This window comes from Pogoniulus pusillus, chromosome 22 (genome assembly GCF_015220805.1).
Source record: "Pogoniulus pusillus isolate bPogPus1 chromosome 22, bPogPus1.pri, whole genome shotgun sequence".
In the NCBI taxonomy this organism is placed as follows: domain Eukaryota; kingdom Metazoa; phylum Chordata; class Aves; order Piciformes; family Lybiidae; genus Pogoniulus; species Pogoniulus pusillus.
In genome coordinates, this window is record NC_087285.1 from 7,409,164 (window position 1) to 7,432,938 (window position 23,775).

General features: G+C 38.1%; 1 protein-coding gene across 49 annotated transcripts in view; it reads left to right on the forward strand.

Moving 5' to 3' along the window:
* The window catches only part of TENM2 (teneurin transmembrane protein 2), a 1,869,083-nt gene that overhangs the window by 1,527,331 nt on the left and 317,977 nt on the right, over positions 1 to 23,775 (forward strand). The window contains exon 1 of one of the 49 annotated variants that reach the window (XM_064161601.1): positions 10,896 to 10,945. The exons of the other annotated variants lie outside the window; for them this stretch is intronic. Within the exon in view, the coding sequence (XP_064017671.1) occupies positions 10,930 to 10,945 (16 nt within the window). The 5' untranslated portion in view covers positions 10,896 to 10,929. Of the gene's footprint in view, positions 1 to 10,895; positions 10,946 to 23,775 lie in introns of those variants that run through there. 49 annotated transcript variants of the gene reach the window in all.

Sequence of the window (23,775 nt, forward strand, 5' to 3'; positions counted from 1 at the left end):
AACATATTTCATAGAATTACAGAATGGCTTGAGTCTGAAGGGACCTGAAAGATAGCTAATTCTAATATCCCTGCAATGGGCAGGGACACCTCTTGAATTTGGGACTAAACAGGAAGTCTGTGTTTGGTGTCAAATTGGCATGTGAATGTTTGCTGGTTCCCTTTTCTGTGTGTGCCAATAAAAATAGGTGTATTCAAAGGCAGACTATTAGTTCCTTCATTGATCTGCATATTGAAGCTATGGAACAGCATTGCTACTGTGGAAGCGAGGGTTTGGCAGCTTTGCGTGCTCTCCAGCACAGTCAGCTAATGAAGAAAAATATTGCCTTGCTGGGGGGAATACAAAGCAGGTGTTGTGCATGTGTACATACACCCACCCTTTATCCCCCAGTTCATCTGTAAGCCTCCTGATTTGCATTGGATGCTTTTGCCTCATCTTACTCTGTGCCAATATGTGTAACAACACAGTTTCACTTTTGGAGAGGTAGGTGGATTTGGACAGCTCTGTATCAATTCCTGAGGACACAGAGTAACTTTCCCCAAATGGTTCAGTCTCTAATTAGTGGGCACAGAGCCTTGCCAAGAAATGTATTTCTGGCAGAGCTCCACTTTGACTGGGCGGGTCAGGATTTTCCTGATATTATTGCTGTACTTCATATGTGATTGATTTTGTTCAGTTGAATATGATCCTCTGGTTTGTTGTTTGGGCTATGTTTTGATTTTTTTGAATGTATTTTATTACTGTAAGTAAAATTCCTCTTTCAGATTAATGTTTTCAGATTTTTCCTTGTTTTGTGGATGTTTTGGTTTTGTTTGGTTTCATGCTTTTTTTTTTTTTTTTTTTTTTGTTTTTAGGTATTGTGAAATACTTTAATGAAAGCACCTGTCTAGGTAGATTAGAAACATGCTATCTCTTCTGGTTATTTGTATTAGTTTTTAATTATTTAAAGACTTGTAGTCTATGATCTAAATTCACCTTCCTTTATAGAAGGGTAAACCCATTACTTACCTGGCTCTGAGCAAGGATTAGAGTAAATAAATAAGCTGAAATCTCTATCTAGTTATTTTTAGCTTAACTACACTTCTTTTCCTCTTGTTTCAGTTGGAGATGAGATGAGCTCTGCAAATAGCCTAAATTAGTCTGTAGCATTTATATCTTGTTAAGTTTCCTGCTTTGGAAAATATGCAGGAAAATGATTATACGCGGCGTTCATCTAGAGCCTGATGAGTTTGTTATAATTATGAAGGTAGATGCAATGAGATGAAAACATCTCTTTCTTCAGGCTCTCTGAGGAATTCCTTCTCTCTGTATTGCTGTTGGGTTAACTGTTTTCTAACCAAAGAGCTCTTCAGCCTTCACTATGATATTTTGGGGAGTTTCCTCTGTTAGTGTGCAGGAAATTGATTGGCAGCTCTGGTATTAGCATTTATAGGTGATAGCTAATTAAATTCTACAGACACGCGGGGGAATAATAAAGACCCCTTTTCATCTCATTTATTAAGATAAATCTCCAGTGCAATTATCATTTTACCATTATTTATTGCACTTAATAACTCTTCTTTGTCTAAGTAATTTTCTAGTTCCTTCTAAAATACATATATAACTGAGATGTACTTACTACTTCATCTTGTACAGTGTTACAGTTTAATAGTTTTAGTTTTGGTTTAGGCTTGCTTTGTCTTTCAGAAAGTGAATTTTCCATGTTTCAGCTGCAAGTATGTCAAATAATTTGGTAGTTTCTAGACTGTCTTCAAATGTTTACTAGGCAGTATAGAATACTTAGCTGAGGAAACTGGAAGATCTCCATGGGTTCAGTTTATGACTTCCTCTGCAGGGAATAGTGCTAGCAAGGAATCTCTGCGAATGAGACTATGAGACTATGAATATTTACTACTTCATAAGAAATGCTGAGTTTCCATAATGTCACTGTAAGAGCAGATTAGAAATTCTTCTGGGGTTTCGTTTGTTCGATGATGATAATTTTTTGGTGTGGTCATTTTTTTTTAAGCTCTCTCATTCTTTGTTTGGTGTAATTAGGTATTAATTTTGCTGGCTGATATGGTCTGCATCTATGAATCTTAGATTATTTTAGGATTGCTCCCAAGTACGGTTTCAAACAGTTTAGCTTTTAGATCTTGAGCCACTAGTGTTCTATGTACAAAGACCTCCTTCCCCAGATAATTCTATCTTTGTGTTTTCTTGCATGTGCATTTATGTGTTTTTAAAAAGTCAGTGTTTATATGCAGTTGTCTGAATGTAATCTGTGCAAATGCTTGTGTTTGAAAACTGGTTATGATACCCTTTGTATGATCTGAGGAGAGTGTGAACAGTTCAGACTGAGACTTGAAAAAGCTTTCTGTCATGGTAATTGGCCAACTTCAAACATTGTGATGGTAGGGTTTACATATATATATGTAATTCTAAACAAGTCTTTTTGTTCAAGCTCAGATGTTTGCCTTATTTTTTCCTTAGCATCCCCAACATGAAGTACAGCTGAAGAGATAGTCTTCCTTTCTGGACCTTGCCTGTCGTTACTGTATTTTGACAAAGGTTAGACTGATGTTTATGTGATGATAGCAATTTCTGAAGGAGCACTTGGTTTGGGAATTTCTGCTGTTCTTCACTGCACCTGTAGAAGTGCTAATTTTTGGAATCTCAGACTATTTTGGTCTGAACTTCTGCGAGAGAGGCCGTTCCACCCACAACTGCAGGATGATTGATTCTCTTTGTCTAGTGTGAAGGCATTGAAAATTTCAGCAGAAGAAACAGCGCAAGTTCTTCCCTCACAAGAAATTGTGTTTTCCCTTAGTTGTAATCCTAGATGCTGCTGTTAGGGTTTTCTGAAGCTTCCCAGAAATGTTACCTTGAACGGAGTGGTCCTGACAATCTTAACTCTGTAGGTATTTGGTCATTCTTTACATTCTGTGCTTACAGTAGTGCCGAGCTACAGCCTGCAGTCAAACAGAAGTCTTCTGGCAGGGAAGGTGTGTTTAGATCTTTCACAACACACCTAATCCAAATTTTTATTTAGGAAGTGTTCAGGAGAAGACTGGGAGACGTTTAAACAGAGTCTAGTCCAGTATCCTACAGGGTGTTATAGCATGTTTTATTTGAAGCAGTCATTTCTAGGTCAGTTTCTAAACAAAACATAAGCAACGTCTGCCTCTTTGTTTCTTTGTTTCCTGACTTTCCAATATCCCTTTTCTTCAATTCACGAATCTCTCTTTGTGTAAAGCAATGATAGACCTGAGAACAGAGGAGATATTGGTTTCTCAGTGATGGCTGAAACAGAAAACATGCATTTGTTTTCAGTCATGGAATGTCCACTCAGGTTAGAGATACTGCATTTACACTATGTGAAGGTTTCATCAAACAATTTGGCAGTGCTCACAGTTCAGAATGTGAGTGGGAGCACTGAGAGTGACTTTGCAGTAGCAGACGTTTTTCTCAGCTGTTGCCAGTTCATCTGGGGCTCTGGAGGAATGCACAGCAGAAAATTATGTAGCATCAGTGTTTGTGAACTAGTCTCTCATCTTTGCAACCACTGAAAATAAAAATAATTGGTTGAGGTGGTTGTAGCTGTGAAAGTTACTATGCAGGACTGCCCATGTCATTCAGGGGTTTGTAGTAGGCAAAAGATTAGTGTGGTTTGATTTATCTCATTTTCTGCTATTACAGCAACTTTCTGCCAATATATCTTGCGACTTTATATTTTGAATGATATTTTCTTGCAGGCTTTGGTTTTTGTCAGGATTAAGGATTGGCCAGTCAAATGTATGTTGTGATTTGTGTTCTGCCTCATAGACAAGCATGTATATGTTTCTTGAAGTGATAGGACTGATACGGCTTACCTACTGCATTCTGGGTTCATTTGTGAAAGACTTACTTTTCAGTAGGCTGTTGTTTCGAAGATGCCTTTGGTACAATTTTGCTTTCAAGTTTTGCATTAAGATCCCCTGCTAGTTTCTTTAAGTTGCTTAGTTGATGAAGACCAGGTTTTCATTTAAATGACTGAAGGTGTAGATAACCTGTTTTGTAAAGTGCATAAGCGTCTAATCGTTATTGGTGTGTCTGTGCTTGTCAGTGTTTATTGCCTCAAAAAAGAGAGGGGATAAAAGCATTCATTAAAATCATGCTTAAGAGTTGGAGGCTGCTGTACTGCAGAAAAGCTTGCAAGCTGCTCCTGGATTCGTGGATGACATTCAGTGCAGGACCAGTCACTTACTCTTTGCATTTTGTATGGTAGACATTACAACTTCTACTTGGCTCTATTTTTCAAAGACTCCAGTTCACTCAAAATTCCATGATGGTGCACACATAGTTTGTAGATTTGTCATTTGGATCATTTAATCATTGGTCTGTGCTGTGCTCTTTTTAAGATGGTCTGGTGGGCAGAAGTCCTTGAATTGTTAAATAATTGTTAATTTACGTCCATATTGTGAGAACCTGATGAGCAGGGATTTACAGGAAGTCTGCATTTCTGAAACTCAAAACTTGTATTGTTAGCCAACTGTGCGAGTTGGGCTTCAATGTGCTGTTCAGTGTGCTTCTAAAGAGTGCTTAAACTAAACGCTATGAAGACCAGACCATTCACATGGCCAGTGAAGATGAAAATTTCATTGGAGAGTTCTCCTGTCCCTGCCAAAGTGACCTTGGTTGGTGGAAAGATGACAGAGTGCTTTCCTGGCTGTGCCTGACAGCAGCGCGATAGCAGCCCATTTGACAAATCGCTCACATTAAAATGGGGGGCACTTTCGGCAGCACCGGCGTCCCTATCCATCAGTCCTGATTACTACACAAACGTCAGCCGTGGCACAGAGCACATTTGTCAGAGGGACTAAAAAGCAGTTGTTAGTAAGAGCACTACCTGTCATACTAATGGACTAAAGCTTGCTACGTCCTGTCTTGCAGGAGCCAGCAGATTTGCAAAATGGCTTGACTGGGACTTTGAGAAAACACTTTTTGTTTGCAGAGTGCCATAGGATAATTAAACAGGGAGGATTCCAAACTTGGGTTGTAAATGACTGAAAAGTTCCTAAGAGTGCTCTCCTGAAGCATCTTTGGGGGACTGTATTCTATAGAATGCTTTGTGGAGTATGGAATTAATGTGTACTGTAAAAATGACTGGAAGTGTTCAGGTGATTTGTTGGGTTGGGGGATTTTTTTGTTTGGTTTGTGATTGTTGTGGTGGTTTGGGTTTTTTATAATTGAGAAACTGTCAAATAGGAACTAATTCACAGGTATGAGTAATTGAAGAATTGGATTTGAATTGATATTTTCAGTCATGACTACTTACTGTTGGATTTTTGACCCACCTTTCTTCTGTACATCCATTCATTTGAACATTAGAAACTTTATCTTGAAAAGCAGATTTCTTTACCATAAAAGATGAAATAAATAGAGAGCTGATTTATTTCACTGGAAAATAGCTGTTCATTAACTTACAGTGCCTATTTACTTTTGACAAGAAAGATGTTTTGAATACTTGTTTATGTAATTCAGTTTAAGATGTGAGGCTGTGCTGCTTCATTTTTCAGATTCAGTCTTCTTCAAAACCTAAATTACCTTTCTTCAATACAAGTGGAATAATTCTTAGCAAAAATAAGTGCATGTGCAGTTGAACTCCATCCAGTGCAGTGGATACATCAAACTTCAGTTGCAGGTTGAGAGTGTACATCCATTTTTGTCTGTAAGACAGTACAAGCATCAATGAACAATGACTGACTTGTCTGAAGCATTCTCTGTGTCTTGACTATAAAGCTGCCCATAATCCATAAGTAGATATATGAATGCTTGTAGATTGGATGCGCAGTGTAGTGATTTCTTTGCATCTTAGTCATGTACATAGTTTTTAGTCAAGGAAGTAGACTAGAATAACATTCACTGAAAATGTCTTCTATCATATGAAGTAGAAAAGACTTTTGTGGTGGTTGATGTGACTTTGGTTTGCTTTTATTTGGTTTTAATGTTGTGAGTAATGCAGAAAAGATAATGTCTGTAAAGATTTCCGTGTCAGACTTAGAGAATTCTACAGAAATATCGTTCTATAGTAAGTTAAATCACTGTGAATAGTGGTTTCTGTACAGATCAACAGATTTTATCCTTGCTGAAGAGAATAGGACCAGCCCATAAAGAAACAGCAAAACTTTGCTATGACTTCTGTCTTATAAAACTACCATTCCGAAGTGCTCATTAGGAACAGAAGCTTTTTGCTCACTCATTAGTCAGTATTCACTGGATAAGAGATTTAATAAGCCTCCAAATAAGTTTTCTAGAAGGAATGAGTCATTTAAGTTCAAATGTGAACTGTTTGGGAGGGCTGGGGTGAAACTGTACTTCATATTTTTGGTAATGCTAATGCTGCTTTTTGTCACAACTTTTCCTTTTTCTTTTTTTTTTCCTGTGGAGTTTCTGCTTCATATTCCAAACTCTTTGTCTTGACTTGAAAAAGAATGCAAAATATGTGGTAGAATACCATATAGGGAATGAAAAAAAGTAATATTGCAACGGAGAAACCTCAAAAGCCATCAATTCCTAACTTATTTGCCCATGTGAGGCTTTAGTGATCTCTCTTATTTCAGAAGTTCCACCTCACAGTTGTCCTGCCCTAATTATTACTGATTAAGACAAGAAAGCCTTTTTCCAAACACTGGAGATGGTAACAAAAAGTTAGCCTGAGGGAAAGCTGCATTTAATTATGCAGTTGCACATGTATTCTTGTGTGAGAGACATTCTGGGGTATTAGTTCAGGGTTTGTGGCTGGTTAAACTTGCATTCATCATTAAAGAAGAGGAAACTCCTCTCAAGTGGGAAAGAGGTTAATATTTCTGTGTTTCTCCTTGAGATAATTGTGACTTGGTATTGTGGCTGCAAAGCTGAGTATACTGAAGTCATTATTTACATTGGTCTAGCCAACTGACATCTTCAAATGAATATTCACACGTAATTGATTGTTGTGTATGTTATTTATGTAGAGTTTGAACTTCTGCTAAATAAAAAATAACAGTTTCTTGCACAGCAAAATAAACTGGGAGATCTCTCACTCCTCCAGTATGTCAAGCTGTATGTAGAGCATTTGATGCAGGACAGCATTTGCAAACAGAGTTGGTTGTAACAGTGAGCAGAAGAGTTTGAAATGTGGGAATCATTCTTTGGGATGTGTTTTTTCATCAGGAATAGATTCAAAATGCCTCCTGGATTTATTAGTAAATGTGTCAGGTCTATTACCTGTGTTTGTTTATTTCTTTATAGACTTTCTGCTTTAGGAAGTATTGGCATGGTAGTTTTCACTGTCTTAATAAAATTAAGAATGGATTACTAGAATAAAATCTTCTCTTGAAAAAGATAATTGCAGTCTTTCCAAACATGACACTGACTCAGGCTGTAGTTACTGAAATTCCATTTGAATGCAGTGTTGTAAGCCTTCCTTAAAGCTCCAAGCACACGGTAGCAGTTCTCTACCAAAATATCCCAACAGCTTTTTTGTCTGTTTCCTTTACTGTAGAGATCCCATTACAATTAGATCTTACTGGTAGAAGGGATTACCAAAGTTTATTTTGAACCTGTGAAATTGACAGATTATCTAGATGTTATGTATTTATCACTTCATTATATCCTGCTATGCATGAAAATGTCAATTTCTGTGCCTCTGTATTGGTGAAAACAGTGGCTTCAGGAGATAAACGTTCCTTCCATTCTCATTGCTTTATTCTCTGTCGTTCTTTTTTTTCCCTTCTGAGTAGATGTAATCAGTTCTGCCTGTATTTCCATTAACAAATTTAGGTCCTCCTTAGTTCACCGACCTTGATAAAGAATGTCTCTAAATGCTGCTGATAATTGGAATTTGTACACAACCGAGAACACAGGACATGGAATGGTCACTGAGCTAATCAAAACCTGCAGTTAGCAGTTTGAACTTGTTCTACTCACAAAACAAAATGAAAAGTCAGGTTGTGTTTAAGTTTTCTGGAAAATGGAAATTTCCATAACATTTCTCAGCCCAAACCACACTCCTTTGGGTAAGAAATTAAATTCTCAGTGATTTCAAGACTACTCAGCATGAGCCCTGAGCCGTCTGTCAGGTTCTTGGATCAGCTGGTGCATAGGAAGCTAAGGTGGAGTTTGCAACCTGTAGGCATTTTCTGGAGTTTTTCTCTCCTAAGGCAGTGTGGAACAATTTGTGAGGCAAGTTCTGGCAGGCTGTCATGGAATCTGTTGAAAATAATGAACTGTGACAGCTGGGTTCTCCAACTAGCTCTAATCTTCACCACCAAACTCCTCTAACAGTATTTTTACTGCATTCCACAATACACATACAATTCCAAGGATGCGTGAGGAATGGCTACCTTAATATTTGTTCTGTGGAGCACTCCAGAAGCCTTGAGGTTTATTCATGATACCATTGTTATGTCTGGGAATTAGTAAGGGAGAAGTCTGGTCAGTATACCACTGAAAGGCTTTTGAAGTAAGTTCAGGATGCAGCAAAAAAGCAGGATGATAGTCTGTGCTTGGAGTTACGCTGATGTAGCAGGACAGCAGCAGGGAACTGCTGAGGAGGAATGCTGTGTGAAATAGTGAGATACTTAGAACTTTCCTGCTGGGTTAAGGAGAGCAATCTTCAGGTAAAACCTTTGTCTTAATGAAGTTGTACTTCAGCTTACTGTTTGTTTGGTTTTTTTTTTAACTTCTTTTTTTTTATACATACTTTATGGGTATTTTTGATTGCATACTTCATCTCAGTTCTGCATATGTCTTATAGAATCATAGAATCAACCAGGTTGGAAGAGACCTCGAAGATCATCCACTCCAACCTATCCCCCAGCCTTATCCAGTCAACTAGATCATGGCACTAAGTGCCTCATCGAGTCTTTTCTTGAAGACCTCCAGGGACGGTGCCTCCACCACCTCCCTGGGCAGCCCATTCCAATGGAAAATCACTCTCTCTTTGAAGAACTGGATACTCTTTAAAATGCTAATAGGATCATCCATTCAGACACAGTCTATATGGATAAATGTGTCCTTTCATTAGAATTGTCTCAGACACAGTCAGTGCTAGTGTGCTGAAATGTGAGACACTACTTTGTTCAAATGTCTAAGCTGCAGAATTGGCTTTAGCTGGTTTTCCTTACTCTAAATCCATACACGTGTCTGCTTTTTCAGACTTTTCTATTTATATTAAAATTTCAGGGAGACAGGGAGATATTGAATGTGTCAGAGTTCACATCTAAAAATCAATATTTTGTAGAGGACAAGGCCTTTTTCCAATAGACTGCTTTGAACAAACACTAGCAGAATCATAAAAATTTGCACACTTCTGTTTGTGCATAACTTTGTTGCTTTCTTGAAAGGAAGGTCCCTTTCTTGGAGGTCTCACTGTTTGGTTTAGTCCTTCACCCTGCTGAGGTACTTCTGGTTTTTAAAATAGATATCTTATTACTGTAGCTGCCTCTGTAACAGCTCAAGTCCTCTTTGGATTTTGATGACAAGTACTGCTTGCTTACATAGTTTCATGCTGTGTTCACAACACTCCATAAAGGATTGGTAAAACAGGTAAAGATCAGGAGACATTCCAACCAAGGTGTATGTTCCCTAAGCTATTTGCATACTTGTCCTTAGTCATATTACATTAGTTTGCCATTTCTTACAGCAGTCTAAGTTTATGCTTTATGAACATGATGAGTTAAGGAAGCTGGCAACACCTTTTTCTTGTACAGGTTGACCCACATGTTTAGAGAATAGTAAGGTATTTTAAAATGTGTGTGTGTGAAGGATTTTTTTCAATAAATTTAGAAGCTAGAGTGAATTTAGTTCTATTTTACACTGTTCTAGTTCAAGTTTTATAGGCTATTTTGTTCAAGGGTAGCAGAGGCACAAAGAAATCTTCAGACATGACAATTGCCTCAAGTGGTGTTTGCAGTGATGGAAAAGACAGCAGTTCCCCAAGGAAGGAAAACAGCCTAGCAGTTATTTATTCTCTGTGTGTACACCTCTGAGCAGCTGGAGAGGGACTTGGATTTGGAATAATCACTTTTGTTGATTGTTTTGTATTTTATTTATCTCTGTGTTTTGAAACTGCTGCTAACTTGCCAGTATATTTTTGGTTGGATGGGTTTTTTTAATCAGATAGAAGTTTATTTTATTTTCACATCACAAAAGAATATTCTGGACAAAGTGAGATTAAATTTAATTTGAATACTGACTTCTTAAATATTCACAATTATTGCTTTTTCATCATTCCTCTGATGTGACTCTGATGGACTTTTGATAAGAGGTACATTGCTGTGCTGAGATATTGCCAGCTGCTGTATCCTTAACATCTGTCCTTCCTGAATTTCTGCTGAAAAAAATTGGGAGATCCTTTGCAACTATTCAGACGCAAGTTTCAAGCAATAACTGCAGAAAAGAGGTAATTGTGATCTTGTATTTAATATTGGAATATTATTTTGATAGGCTGCCTATTATTAAATTTATGAGAACTCTTTGGTGCACAGATTATCTTTCTGCATAATGAAAAAAACTCTATTTCCTCCTCCTTTCTGGTCAGATACTGGTTTTGTTTTTTTTTCTGCTGTGGTGGGGGTTTCATTACAACAACTGCTTCTATTTATGTGAATAAAATGCATTTGTCCATCACACAGATCCTATGTTTGTATTTTGGTCTGTCTAGTTTATATTTATCGTGTGGATAAATGTTGTTTTCTGAAAACATTAAGCAAGTCAGATGTTGAGTATAAGCTTAATAGAGTAATACTCTGTTAAGGATGCAGAATTACCTCTGTACTGTTTTCTCTTCCATTCTATTCTTTACTCTCTACTAGTTCTTTTCCTGATTGTGTTTTATGTGTTAAACAAACCCACTATGATATTTCTCTCTGCTACAGGTGCACAGCAGTAATAGTCCTTAGTCACACAGCTTTCTGAGGCTCTGCAATGAGCAAGGAATCTGGTGGGTGAAATCAGCTTTCCACTGAATTCAATTACAAACATTTCCTTCAGCAGTTGAGAACTTTGCACTTAATGAAGTTAGATAGCATCCTCCAGGTCTATACTCTTTGTCAGTGTTTCAAAATAATTCCTTGTGGGCCAGCTCTCTCAGCTGCTGCTTGCATTTGACAAAGAGCAGTCGTAATGGAAAGGTGCCGGTGTGCAATATGAAGTTAGGGAAACATGGCAAAAAAAAGGTGAAGGTGTTTTGCAAAGCTCACTGTAGCCCTTTCTGCTGCACATACCTGCTGTGGAGATTGCTCCAACAGAGCCTATTGATCCTGCTTTATCTGTAATAGCAAATGTCATTCCAAGAAAGAATTCCCATTTGAGTTGAAGGAGTCATTTGCATCTGGATAAGCAAACTGTGACCAAAGACTACTTCCAATAAATATTTTGGATTGGTTTGGTTTCTTTTTAATTTCACCCTTTTACATCTCAAGAAATGGCAGATATTTAAACTGAAACTGAGAGGATTGCTTGTGTTCGGTTTTGTTTGACATTGGGTGGACTAGTAAGAAATAAGGAGTAAAGAATGAAATAGTTCAGCACAAGTGTCTGCGTGAGCAGTAACAATGCAGGGTGACAGATGTTTTTGCAGAGGCAGAGAATTTTGTTGGACTAACAAACAGCTGTCTGTCATTATATCAAAACTGTTTTTTTCTGAACCCTTGCTGAAAATTGCAATATCTAATTCGAATGTCAGTGAGATAATAGTTCAGTACTAAGGTATCTTGGCGCCTGGTTTGGACATAAACATTCACCTTTTCACTTTGGCCACAGTGTACAGTGTAAGGTGAGTAGCTACCAGCAAGGATGACTTGACTGAGGTGTTTCAATGGGGCAAGATCTATCTTCAGATAGACTCATCTCAGACTCTGGATTCTGATATGACAGACTTAATCCCTGGGGATAGGGTACTTGGCAGTGCAGTTTACATACTCTCTCCTAGTAATCTGAAAAGTAGCCGTGACGTTGGCTCCAAAGGGAGTTGCTTGGCAGCTTTCCCTCTGTGTGTGTGTGAGAGAAGGTGCTGTAATTAGTGACAATAGAATGTGGAGCAGAAATACAGAGGAAAAGGATGAATTTTATTACATTAAATGTTTTCATCAATAGCTAAGCAACAAACCACATGTAACACTGTGAATTAATTATAGACAATGTTTGTTCTACTGCAATACACTTGCTATGCAAATACCACAACAACAGGAGAGACAGTTCTATGTTGTGTGTAACACTGCTGTGAGATCAAGGTAGATGAAAACAAGATGCTGTAGTTTTTGTTCAGTGCATTTCTCTCCTTGAGACTTTTCCTTTCTCTTTGAAAGGGAGAAAATAAGCTTGAGGGTCTTGGTATTTCAAGCATGTGCACCACAGATAATTACTCTGTATACTAGATACGTAAGTGATAAAAGGAGTTTGTGTTTGATTGGGTTTTTGGGGTTGTTTTGTCTGGGAAGTTTTTGGGGGATTTTTTGTTTTTCCTTTAGGCATGCTAAGTAGTACAGAAGTGTTTGTAAATAATGTTTCCTCCTCACAGAACTCCTAAAAATAGCGTAATTGATGACAGAGGCTGGCAAGGATTTTCATGGTAGGAAAGTAGAAGTGGTTTCTAAACTAATTTAGCTTCTAAATGCATTAGAGATTTGAGGACTATGAAAGCTGTGGTAGTGATGTCATTGGATGTATGCTCAAACAGTGTTCATCTCTTTTTTCTGATTTTTAAATACAGAGTTCATTTTGTTCAAGTAACATCTGCACGGCAGGCCACGTATTTTTATGATGATTATTTCACTTCCCAGGCTATGTAATGCTACCCAAAGGCATGCTGGGCTAACCTAGAAATTCACTTTTTATGTCTTGTGGTTTCTGAATTACTAGATGAACTAATAATAGCCTGCAAGTATATCAAAAGTGTGCTTAGCTTGAACAAGTAGTGGTATCTTTAGATTTTTCTCAAAAATTTTAGTCTGCAAATTTAGCAAATAAAAAGTAGTGAGGCTGTTTTCTAGCAGGGGTTGTGCAAGCTCCTTATGTGCAGCTGGGTGCACAGCCCAGTAGGAGAACAGTACTGTACAGCTGCTAGCCGTCTTCCCAGACCAATAAAGAAATGGGGTTCCCATCTCTCAGAGGAAGTGTCAGATCTTCTTTGAAAATAACTCTTCCAAATAGGTTTCTGTAGGGGAAAAGTAAGCATCGTTCAGTACTTTTTTTGAGTTGTATTCTGAGATCAGAAAGCATTACTTGCCAATAGAGAAACTGCAAATGGAGATTGATACACTTCTGTATGTCCAGAAGATCATAGAGTCATAGGATGGTTTGGGTGGGAAGGGACTTACAGAGGTCCTCTACTCCAAAACCCCTCCAGTTGGCAGGGACATCCCCAGCTACATTGGGCTGCTCAGAGACCATTCAAGCCTGACCTTGAGTGTCTTCAGGGATAGGAGGGCCTCCACCACCTCCCTGGGCAACATGTTCTAGTGTTCCACCATCCTCGTAGTAAAGAATTTAGTCCTAATGTTCAATCTAAATCTGCTCTCCTCTAGTTTAAGACTGCTTCCCTTTGTCTTGTTGCTGCATGCCCTTGGAAACAGTCCCTCCTCAGCTTTCTTGTAGGTCTCTTAAGAAAGAGCCAACCCGTGGTAAACAGCACTGACTGTTTCAAGTCTAAGCTGGGCTTTGTGAAGACAGGACTTGGAACAACTGCATAGTGTTGCTGCTTTGCCTCTTGAGAATTGGCTTGCTTTACAGGCAGTCCTTTCATCCCTCCCTGAGAAAGCGGAGAAGGTGTAAAGCACCTGGAACATCTGAGCGCATCAGTTGCGTTCCACACCTGACCATTTGCTTTCTGGGATATCCCATCCAGGCCAAAGGTATTACTTTACCATCACAACAAGGACTCCCAAGATTTGTAACAAACACTACAGTAGAAAATAAATCCTTAATACTGCTCTCTGAGTGTGCTTGGAGATCTGGAGGGAAGCTTCCTTTTGTGGATTCCTGCAATGCTTGCTGTCTGTGGCTGCTGGGAGGATGCATCCTTCTTCACCTGGTCTGTTTGGTAACAATTGAAAGAAAAAAAATCATGGCACATCATCTGTTTCTCTGTCACTTCAAAATAAATTTGAGAGATGTGAGGGTGTGGGGGTTGCTTTCCTTCTGTGGCTTCTCTAGCAAGACTCATTTTTCTTTATGGTTTTCTGAAACGATTTTTCTTCTTTTTACTTGAAAATCTCTACTGTAAAAACTGTCATCAAATTCATATCATAATCTAGAGCCTTTTTAAAGGTTGTGTGCTTGCAGTATGCATGGTTGAAATGCACACCTAGATTTTATTCCGTTTCTTTGAGTTGAATCAGATGTTTAGGTGTTGATTTAGTGAGCGATTTCTGAAGGTCAATGTATTTAAACCTACAAAAGATACATATGATGGTCTCATATCATACCCAGCTCTGAAGCTTCTGGTCCTTAAGGGTTAGAAACATTCTACAGTGTCTTCCAGGAGCTGCTTGCTAGTTGTTCCTGTGACCAAGCATTTTTTAATTGCGAAGGTGAAATTGCTATGAAGCACATCAGCTGGCACACTATGTTGAAATCCCTTCCAAAAGGATCACATCCCTTTTAGCTAAAGAAGCACTTTGAATTGGTTCTTAATTGGCTCCTGACAAATCTATGTTGACTATCCTTATCTTCACATAACTCTTGTTTAGCAATTGGTTCCATGTCATTTGATATCAGAGTTAAGCCAAGAGGTCTATTAAATTTTTTTTGCCTCCCCTACCCCTCACTTTCTAAGGCAGATATTGCTTTCTGTTCCTTTGGGACATTTCATCCTATCTGAGCGTTCTGAGATGATTGCTAATTGGTTAGAGATTTCTTTTTATCAAGTATTTCATTGAAAGCTGTAAGCTCAGCTCTTGTTATTCTTGATGTAAATATGTCTGTGATACTAAAATACTCTTTAACTCAGCAATTCATTTTACAAAAACGTTGTGCACATTTTTTATTTTGTTTTAATTATTATTAATTTCCTTTTTGAAGATAAAAGCTAAATTAGTGGTTAATAATTCATCTAGTTTTAGCATAACTTTGCTGCTTATATTTAAGGTTGGGTTTTTTCCTCCCTTAGCAGTTTCTGACTCGTGTTGTGCTTTCCTTCTCAATTTATTAGGAATGAAAGTACAATGTATAATCCTAAACTGATATTAAGAGAAACAGTACAGAAAACCAAAAGAAATCCAGTACAAACGAATCTATAACTTGTCAAGGTTGAAAAGAGGTGCCAGTAATTAGAGTTCATAATGCACAGCACGAATGTATCAATTGTTCTGGCAGCTGACTTCATTTGATGTATATACAATTAAAACCCTGGAAAAAATATTTCTTAACCATTCTGTACATTTGTAGAATACTGTGCTATCCACAGTGTGTTTGTTTATACTCTTGAAAAACTCTCTTTTACAGTAAGGATAACTTTAATGGAAGGAAATATAAGCCTGAAAATCGTAATAGTACATGACATATGTTTTAGCCAAGTGCAGGACATGGACATTTAATTCTCTTGTAATTAAAGCACTAAAACATGCACTTGTCTTTATGAGCATTCTCATTCTCTGAAATGAAGCTGCTTATGCTTAAAACCTTTAGTAAAGCCATCAACATCATGAAAAAAATTTTTGTTTCTGAGAGTGACAGAGCACTGGAACAAGCTACCCAGGAAGGTTGTGGAGTCTCCATCTCCTCTAAAAACTTTCAAAACCTGTGTGGTCTGCCTTCTATGTGATCCTGCTTTGACAGGGGGGTTGAGTCTCCAGAAGTCCCCTCCAACAACTACAGTTGTATGATTCTGTAATATAGCTTGTGCAAAGGAGCCTAAGTGAAAATAACCCCACACTTGGTCTGTCATGCCAGTACTAGTTTTAAGGCCATATTTTACAGAAGTCTACTCACTGGATTTTAAAAGCTTACATTTTTATAATGAGCTTTGTATGCAGCTGCAGTGAGGTGTTGCCTGGGTCAGTTGTCTTTCGTGCTGGATCTAGTATCAGTTGAGAGTTTTAAGCTTTCTTTACCCTTTTTTTTTCTTGTAAGGCTGTTGCCACTGTGTTCTTTAAAAATATTATCAGCAGTACTTGTTGAGTGCCAGTCAGTACTTGTTTAGTGCCAGTTAGGCTTTAAACAAGTAGGCTTGTTATATACTGAGTGAGTATAAATTGTCATCAGGTCCTATCAAAAGGATATGCAGCCTTTGTTCCATAAGGAATAAAATATTTGCGAGGGAAAAGTAAATCACTTGTGCTCATTTGTGGTAGCCTGACTAGGCTTTTCTTTCAAATCAGTTCACTGAGAAAGTTTTTCCATTAAGCTTTTATTGTGGTTTGTCAGTTGTTAGCAATTATAAGTATTTCAGTCCATGTGCAAGCTTATAAAATCCAGTCCCTATGCTAGTACTCTTCTGCAATAACTTAACACAGTTTGAATCTGTTAGTAATTCTCATGTGAATTTCCCCTTAATTATTTTTTGAAGTTAGTCATGTTTATAATAATTAGTAAGGATCTCCAAGTATCAGTGGCAAGAGCAGAGTGAGTAGATTAAACCAATATTTTATCACCTGCATTCATGCAGCTCCTTAAGCTGTACTACAGAAGTTTCTGTTCTTGCCCTGTTGTTACTTTTTCGAAAGTCCAAAGTTTTGCCTCTGCCACCCCAGCAGCACTGCATGAGGCAACACTGTAAAGCTGAAGGACTCCACTGTTGATTTCTTTAGCTTTTTGCTAAAATTGGCTGAATGCTGCCTTCATATTAACCACTTAATTATGTGAGGTAGGTAAGAGAATTTAGCACTAATTTGAGTATGTTAATGTCATGCTAAAAAGTTGTTGCATAACTTCTCTTTTTAGGAAATTGCCACATGCAGCAAAAATGCCTAGGGTAAGATTTTGGTTATAATGGCACTTACTTTTCCTTGTCTTCTCTCTGTGCCTTTAGCAGCTCTGCATTGTGATGGATTTTTCAGTATACTGAGGCACAAAACCAGCAGAAGCAGCAGTGGATTCAATGCATACTACTTCATTTCCTACGTAATAATAGTGAACTAACAGTGATGGTGTGGGCAAGAGAGCAGAGTTTAGTCTATATGCCATTCATGCACCAGATTGCTGCTGGAAAAAATACTCCCAAGAGATGATGACATATGGGCAATCACTGTCAGAAACCTTTTGAGTCGTTCTCTTGTTTTGCAGTCTTACTTAGGCATTCCAGTTTCCAGAACTTGTGGCTAATGGTTTCATCCCATGTTCCAATTCAAAGCTTTCAATGTTTTTCATAATAGTTTTGATTAGGGTGTGGAAGCAGGTGATCTTTAGAGATCCCTTGCAACACAAGCCCTTCTATGGGTAGTTGTCTGAAATGAGATTCTTTCCATTGTCAGTCCACATCTGAAACTTTGTCAGGAAACCACAGAACAAGAAAAATGGCTTTTCTCTCTTGAAACAGAGTTCCTCCCTTATTTTCGGATGTCAACAATAGGAAATTCTTACATACCTAGCGAGAATCATCTGGGTTAAAGAAGAGAATCACTGCTGCCATAAGATTTTAGTCTCAGGTGATAACAGCCTAAATGATACACAATTCTCAGACATCCAGAAATGACCACAAAATTATATAGACTTCTGTAAATCCTGTTAGTTTGTCATGACCGTGGCAGATGTTCAGTGGGGAAGTCACTTGTCATCCCTGCTGAATTTCAGAATCAGTGTGTCGTTTGGAAGAGCTCAAATGTCATTGTAAGGAAATAAACAGGAAGATGTACTACAGAGAAGCAATATCGAATGAAAATTGGCTTAGAGGATATAAATGTAATTAGCAAAACACATTTTCATGACTAGTAAAATTAGCACCCATTTATACATGTTATACACTTGAACCCTTGTTGACACCTGAGGCTGGGAAAATATATCTGCTAATCAAAACATGTAATTATATCCTATGAAGCTGAAGTAACGCACCGAATCCTGGCTCTTCATGGTGTTAATGATTTGGGAAACTCATTTACCCGATCACCTCAGTTTGTCCTTTCTTGCTGTATTTCTGTTCCCAAAAATAGTAAGGTCAGAGACATGTGAAAGCGATTAAAACTCAGATCTATGGAAGAGTGAGCATCACATAGATTGTTAGATAGTATTGATATCATTAAAGATGATGCTCTCAACAGCAGGGAAAGATCCCTCTAGTTGTAAAATAAGCAAAGTAAGATAAATGAGTATTAACTTGCTGGGGAATTAAAATTCCTGCAGACCTTTATTGTAGTTGGGGAGTTGATAAATTGTAGTTTCCCACTGGCTTGGCTTTAAGTAGATGTCTTCAGAGTCCATATCTACACATAATTAAAAAGGATGATGGTCTGACACACAAAAGCATAAAGGGGGGAAAAGTATAAATTATTGGGTTTGTAGTGGTTTGGGCCTATACAGGAGAATTACCCAGGAAAAATTGGATATAAAAATACTTACTAAGCTTAATGATACAAGAACAGATTTATTTTGGTTTACAGCCCAGTTTTAAAGTAGCATTCTGGAGATGTGAGAGATGAATAATCCCAATGTAGAAAAACAATTATTTAGTCTGCAAATAGTAAAGTATGTTACTGTCAATGCAAGGCTTGTTGCCACAGCTATCACTACAGTTCTCAGCTTTTGCTTCTTGTGTACAGTTAGCGAGGAAGGTTGTAGATTAAAGTGTTTGAGGATGAAAAGCAGAACCAAAAATTAACTCGTTCACAGTAGTATTGAAATCATCTTTATTTTAGTTCTTGCAGTTTAACAGACACTTCAGGCTGGCTAACTTATACAGGTGATTGTACAAAGGAGAGATGCTTCTGTTGCAAGATAGGTGTTACCCATCTTGATATGCACCTCTGGCAGGTACATCTGAATAACCAGTCCCAAATACTCTTTTTGATCATGGATTTTATATCTCTACTTCTCTTAGATGAACCAAACAAAAAGAAAATTAGCAGAGCTTAACAACACTACTTATCCATTACTCACTTGTATAATTTTTAAACTAAGTGACATTCAATGAGAACATTTCCTTTTTCTGAAAGCCAGGGTAATTAAAATTAAAAACCCAATGAATGTAGTATACATAATGTTTATTAACCACACGGGCCTGTGAAGAACAGTATAAAAATGCGTTTATTTCAGATAGATTAACGTATTTAGTGTTAAGATGGTTCTTGGAAGCCTGGAAATGAGCAGAAAATTTACACCTTCTAGTATTTGAAGGTAAATCAATTCAATACCTCATTGTTCTGTTGATGTATTCTGCCTTTTTTTTTTTTTTTTTTTTTGTGTGTGTGTGTAATTTCATGTCAGGGAGACCATGACAACATATACATAGTGTGTTTGACACGTGTAACATAGTTACTTTCTTGAATTTCCCACTTAGATCCACTAATTTCATATTTCTAGGTGAAAACTCATGGACAATCATAGATGTTCTGGTAAAATCTGCAAATGTAGGTCCTCAGAATTTATGTAAAAAACTTGTTATGTGTACCTTGCAATAAAATTGGGCAGCCTAAGTAGAGCTGAGGTGATAACATATAATACTGCACCAGATCTGTACATATACATAAGTAGCCTAGCACACAAATGTTCTGTTTATTACTACTGTTTATCTGCTGAAGTTGTATTAGTTGGCAAGTCCTTTAGATTGTCACAAAGACTTAAAAAGTCAGTGTGTTCCCTCAATATCAACATTCCTTCTGTCCATTAAAGAAGCATTAGGTATAACTATGAAATTTTGTGGCACTTGATATGCTTGTTACCTCAAAGTGGTGAATTGTTATGCAATGAGAATGCTTGTGTAGTGAGTGAGCATTCTTGGACATTCAAGAGTCCAGGGACAAAAGAGTAGGAATTTGGTGAAAAATAGTGGGAGTGTCTTTCTCGAATCTTCTGACAGTAGAGATGTAGGCTCAGCCAAGGCCTTGAGTTCTCTTCATAGTGAATCATTCCCTGGGTTGAACAACTCACACCTTAATGCAGCCATGAATTGTTCATGCTTAGTGACATTTAAATGTAACATTTTTTCCTTGCTGTATCAATTTATATTACCCAGTCATGCAAGAACGTGGTTCTTAGCAAGGCTGTTTTTACACTCTGTTCTGCAGATTAAAAGAACGAAACGTCCGAAGTGAGAGTTTAATCCACATAATTCTGCACGTAGCTTGTGCTTAATGAAGCAATTTTGCAGCCAAAGCACTTGGTTTCCTTACAGCCAGTAGAAAAGAGTGGCTGCTTTTGGATATTTGCCAGAGAAAGACAAGTCAGATCCTTCTGAACATGTCTTTGTAGGGCTTATTTCTCTCCACCTATTGTAGAGAATAAAAAACTTGGCCCCACTCCAAGAAATTTGGCATGATTTAGATCAGGTAAACCAGTTCCTACCCAGATTTGTTCTTTTTTTAAGTGCATGCTGGAGATATTGACCAGGAACAGTCTCAAAGGGTTTTGTCAGTATCAATTTATCAAAAATGCATATTTTGACATATTTGGTTTGGAAAAGTCTACTTCAGCAACAGTGCTACTTTTGAAAGGTGCAAGCAAGCCACGTGTCCTACTCTATACTTGTCCCTTTTATGAAGTGCTGTTGTTATAGGTGTGATTGACATAGGGCGTAGCAGTAGGTAGTGTGGTGTGAGATGGGATTTTCAAAAATCAATATTGTTTATTAATTTTCATATTCAGGAGTCTTGCTACTGGACACAATTTTAATAATAGGTTATTTGCAGCGGCCATGAAAACATGACACAGATGAGAACAGAACCTAGGATGCTTAAGAAATAACTAGCAATGATACAACAAACATTAAACCATTAGAACCATTAGGAGAGAGGTTCTTGCGGTAGATCATACTTGTGCTTGCCCACTAGAGGGACTCAAGAAACTCCTTTCTGTTTAAGGCTGGAGGCACTTGGAATTAGAGTTTTACAGAGTATTGCAAAGAGGCTTTGGGTATTTACTCACAGAAATTACATCTCCAGATTGCCAGGGCTAACTACAGTTGCCAGACAGTACCCAACACTTTCAGGGAGTTCTGTTGTGTCTTGATAGTCATTGATCTTCTCAGGCATTAACAGGATGCTGGGAGAGAGGCAAATGGTCTCTGACCTGATGCTGCTGTTTCTTCGATGATCTGTGTCACTTCCATGGCTCCCAGTCTTGGCAGAAGACTTACGGGTGTGCAGGCAGTGCAGGCAAGCGAGCCTATTGCATGAAGGCACTTAAAACCTGTTCTCTGGCAAACTGAGACAAGGCAGTTTCTAGGTAGACAAACCCAAAGCATCGGTGCTTGATATGTAGCATGCAGAATGTTGCAGAGCGTGGCAGGATGCAATGGCAGAGAGCAATTGAGGCATAAGCAATGATAGAAGCACTGTAAGGCATAGTACATTGAGGCACAGGACACTGTGCTTACCTGCTCATCTCTTTTCACCAGTGTGGCTCCTTTGGCTGCAGGTAAGCCAATGAGAATGGCAGTTGCCCAAACTTAACCATATTAGGTAAATTCAGGGCTTACTTTTACCCTTTTCAGGCCAGAACACAAACAAGTGTATAAACATGCAAGGGTACTCTTTTGTTAAGTTTGGAAGGAGAGAAGAAGACTCAATGGTGTTAGGCCTTTTTTATTCCTTTCCTGCAGTTGCTTCTTCCATCAGCAGAAGGAGAGAGAGCAGAAAACATGCCTGGTAAGTCAAGACATGTTTAGGCCTAATTTGGCCTATTTTGGCCTTTCATGACTCACAGTCACCATCTATCTAGACTTTATGGATGATGAACATCATTGCATACAGGAAAGGTTTGGGTTTAAGTCCTGTTTACTAATATGTGCCTTTACTACCAGATGACTGAATACCTTTAACGTACCACACAACAGCCCAACTTGTAGAGCTCATGGGCCACAAACGACTGGTGCAATATTTAATATTCTAGTTTAAATAACTGCTCAGTCCTTAGCTAGACATAGCAGAAGTATTGTGGTAAAGGAACTGAAGAAATTACAATTGGGCGCTTAGTATTGGGCTGAAGCACTATTGAGAAAACAGGTTTCTGGGGACCCATTCACACATTTGAATTCTCTTCTTCTATGTGTATTCTTATGTCTCCATGTAGCATTCTGTGAAGTCTGGAATACAATTCTGTTACCTTTTTCTTATATTTCCTGCCAAGCTGTAAAGGAATTAGTGGTCAACTTGCTGGAAGTGCTTAAGTAACTTTTCTCTTTGGCAGAGTGCTGTTACTTCATGTTTTCATTCTGCTTTCTGGAGAATTATATAGGAATTTCTCTCATGCTGGCCACGTTAATGCCTTTGTTCATTCTATTGCACTGTAGCCAGAAAATACATTGTAGTATGTCTGCTGCTGAGAGGAGATAGCTGTGTTATCTTTTCTGATTTGGGAGATACTGCATACATTGAAAGCTGAAAATTATTTTTTTAGAGCAACCCTTCCTTTTCTTCATACTGATGTAATTGGTCCTATATCTAGGACTAAAAAGAAAATCATTTCAAAAAGATACTGCTATGTGGAAGTTCTTAAATTTATCTCTTGGTTTATTTTTGCATTAGCTGGTGAACTGGAAGTTCCGTGGAGTATTTTTTATTTCAAGTATGTTCTCTGTGCAAATTCATTCTTGCAATCCACTGAAAAATAGTGCTGTCTTTGGTGTTTGTGCCCAGCACAAAAAGAAGGTAGAAGCCTGTACCTAGTGCTGTGCCAAGATTGTCAGGGAGAGGAAATACAGCCTCTCTATGGGGCCAGTCCCTTCCTCTGCCTTATTCTAAATAGAGCCTTAAGTGTTTGGATGGTGTCTCATTCTTCATTTCAAAGTATGTCTGATGTGGTAAGTTTATTTGCCTTGGAGGAATAAAATGCTCAGCTACACCTAGTGCAATCTGGACATACTCAGAACAGTCATCTCTGATTCTTGGTCCTCTGGACTTTTGATTTCTTTTGTTTTGTTGATCTGACATAATTGTGACTGGTGATGTTGCCTGTTTGTTTTCTCACCTCTTTAGCTGTGTTTCCAGGTAGGCTGATTCTTACTCCAACACTTCCTGCAGGTTTTTTAGTTTATTGCTTCTTGATTTGCTAGTATGGAGTGAGCAGTGAACAGGCAGAAACTGCCTGTGTAGTGTGTTTGTTAGCAATCTTGCACCAGGAAAACTGTGAACATGAGGTACAGTTTCTTCTATGAACATCCAAACTGGTGTATATATGGGGTAAAAAAGGACAACAGGGAACAGGAACGGTCCTTGAAGGGTTGGCTGAACTTGGTCACTCTAATAGCTAAAGGTTTAGGATATTACACTTCAAACAAACTAAACCTTGGGTTTTTTACTTTCAATCCTAGAAACAGAGTTGGAAGGGATACACTGGCTCAGATTCCTGAAAGAATTTGTATACACATGCTGTGCTGCATGCTGTTTTTATTCTTCCTTGCATCTGGAGTAGGATTTGCAACCTCGAGTGAAGTGCTGAAATTCCTTGTGCAGCAGCCAAACAAAAATCAGGCCATTAAAAAGTTTTTCAGGTACTGTCCTGAGCAACAATTTTTTCAGTATTTAGAAAAACTTGTGGCTGAGTGCTTCTGTTTACACCTAAGGTCATGCCAGTGTGTGTTTGTTGTTTTTTCTCATTGTTTTTAGGCCAGTCATCCTCTGTCCTATGGATGGTTATGCTTTGGCTGTTTCCTTGACCTATTCAGTCACAGTGACTGCTTGATTG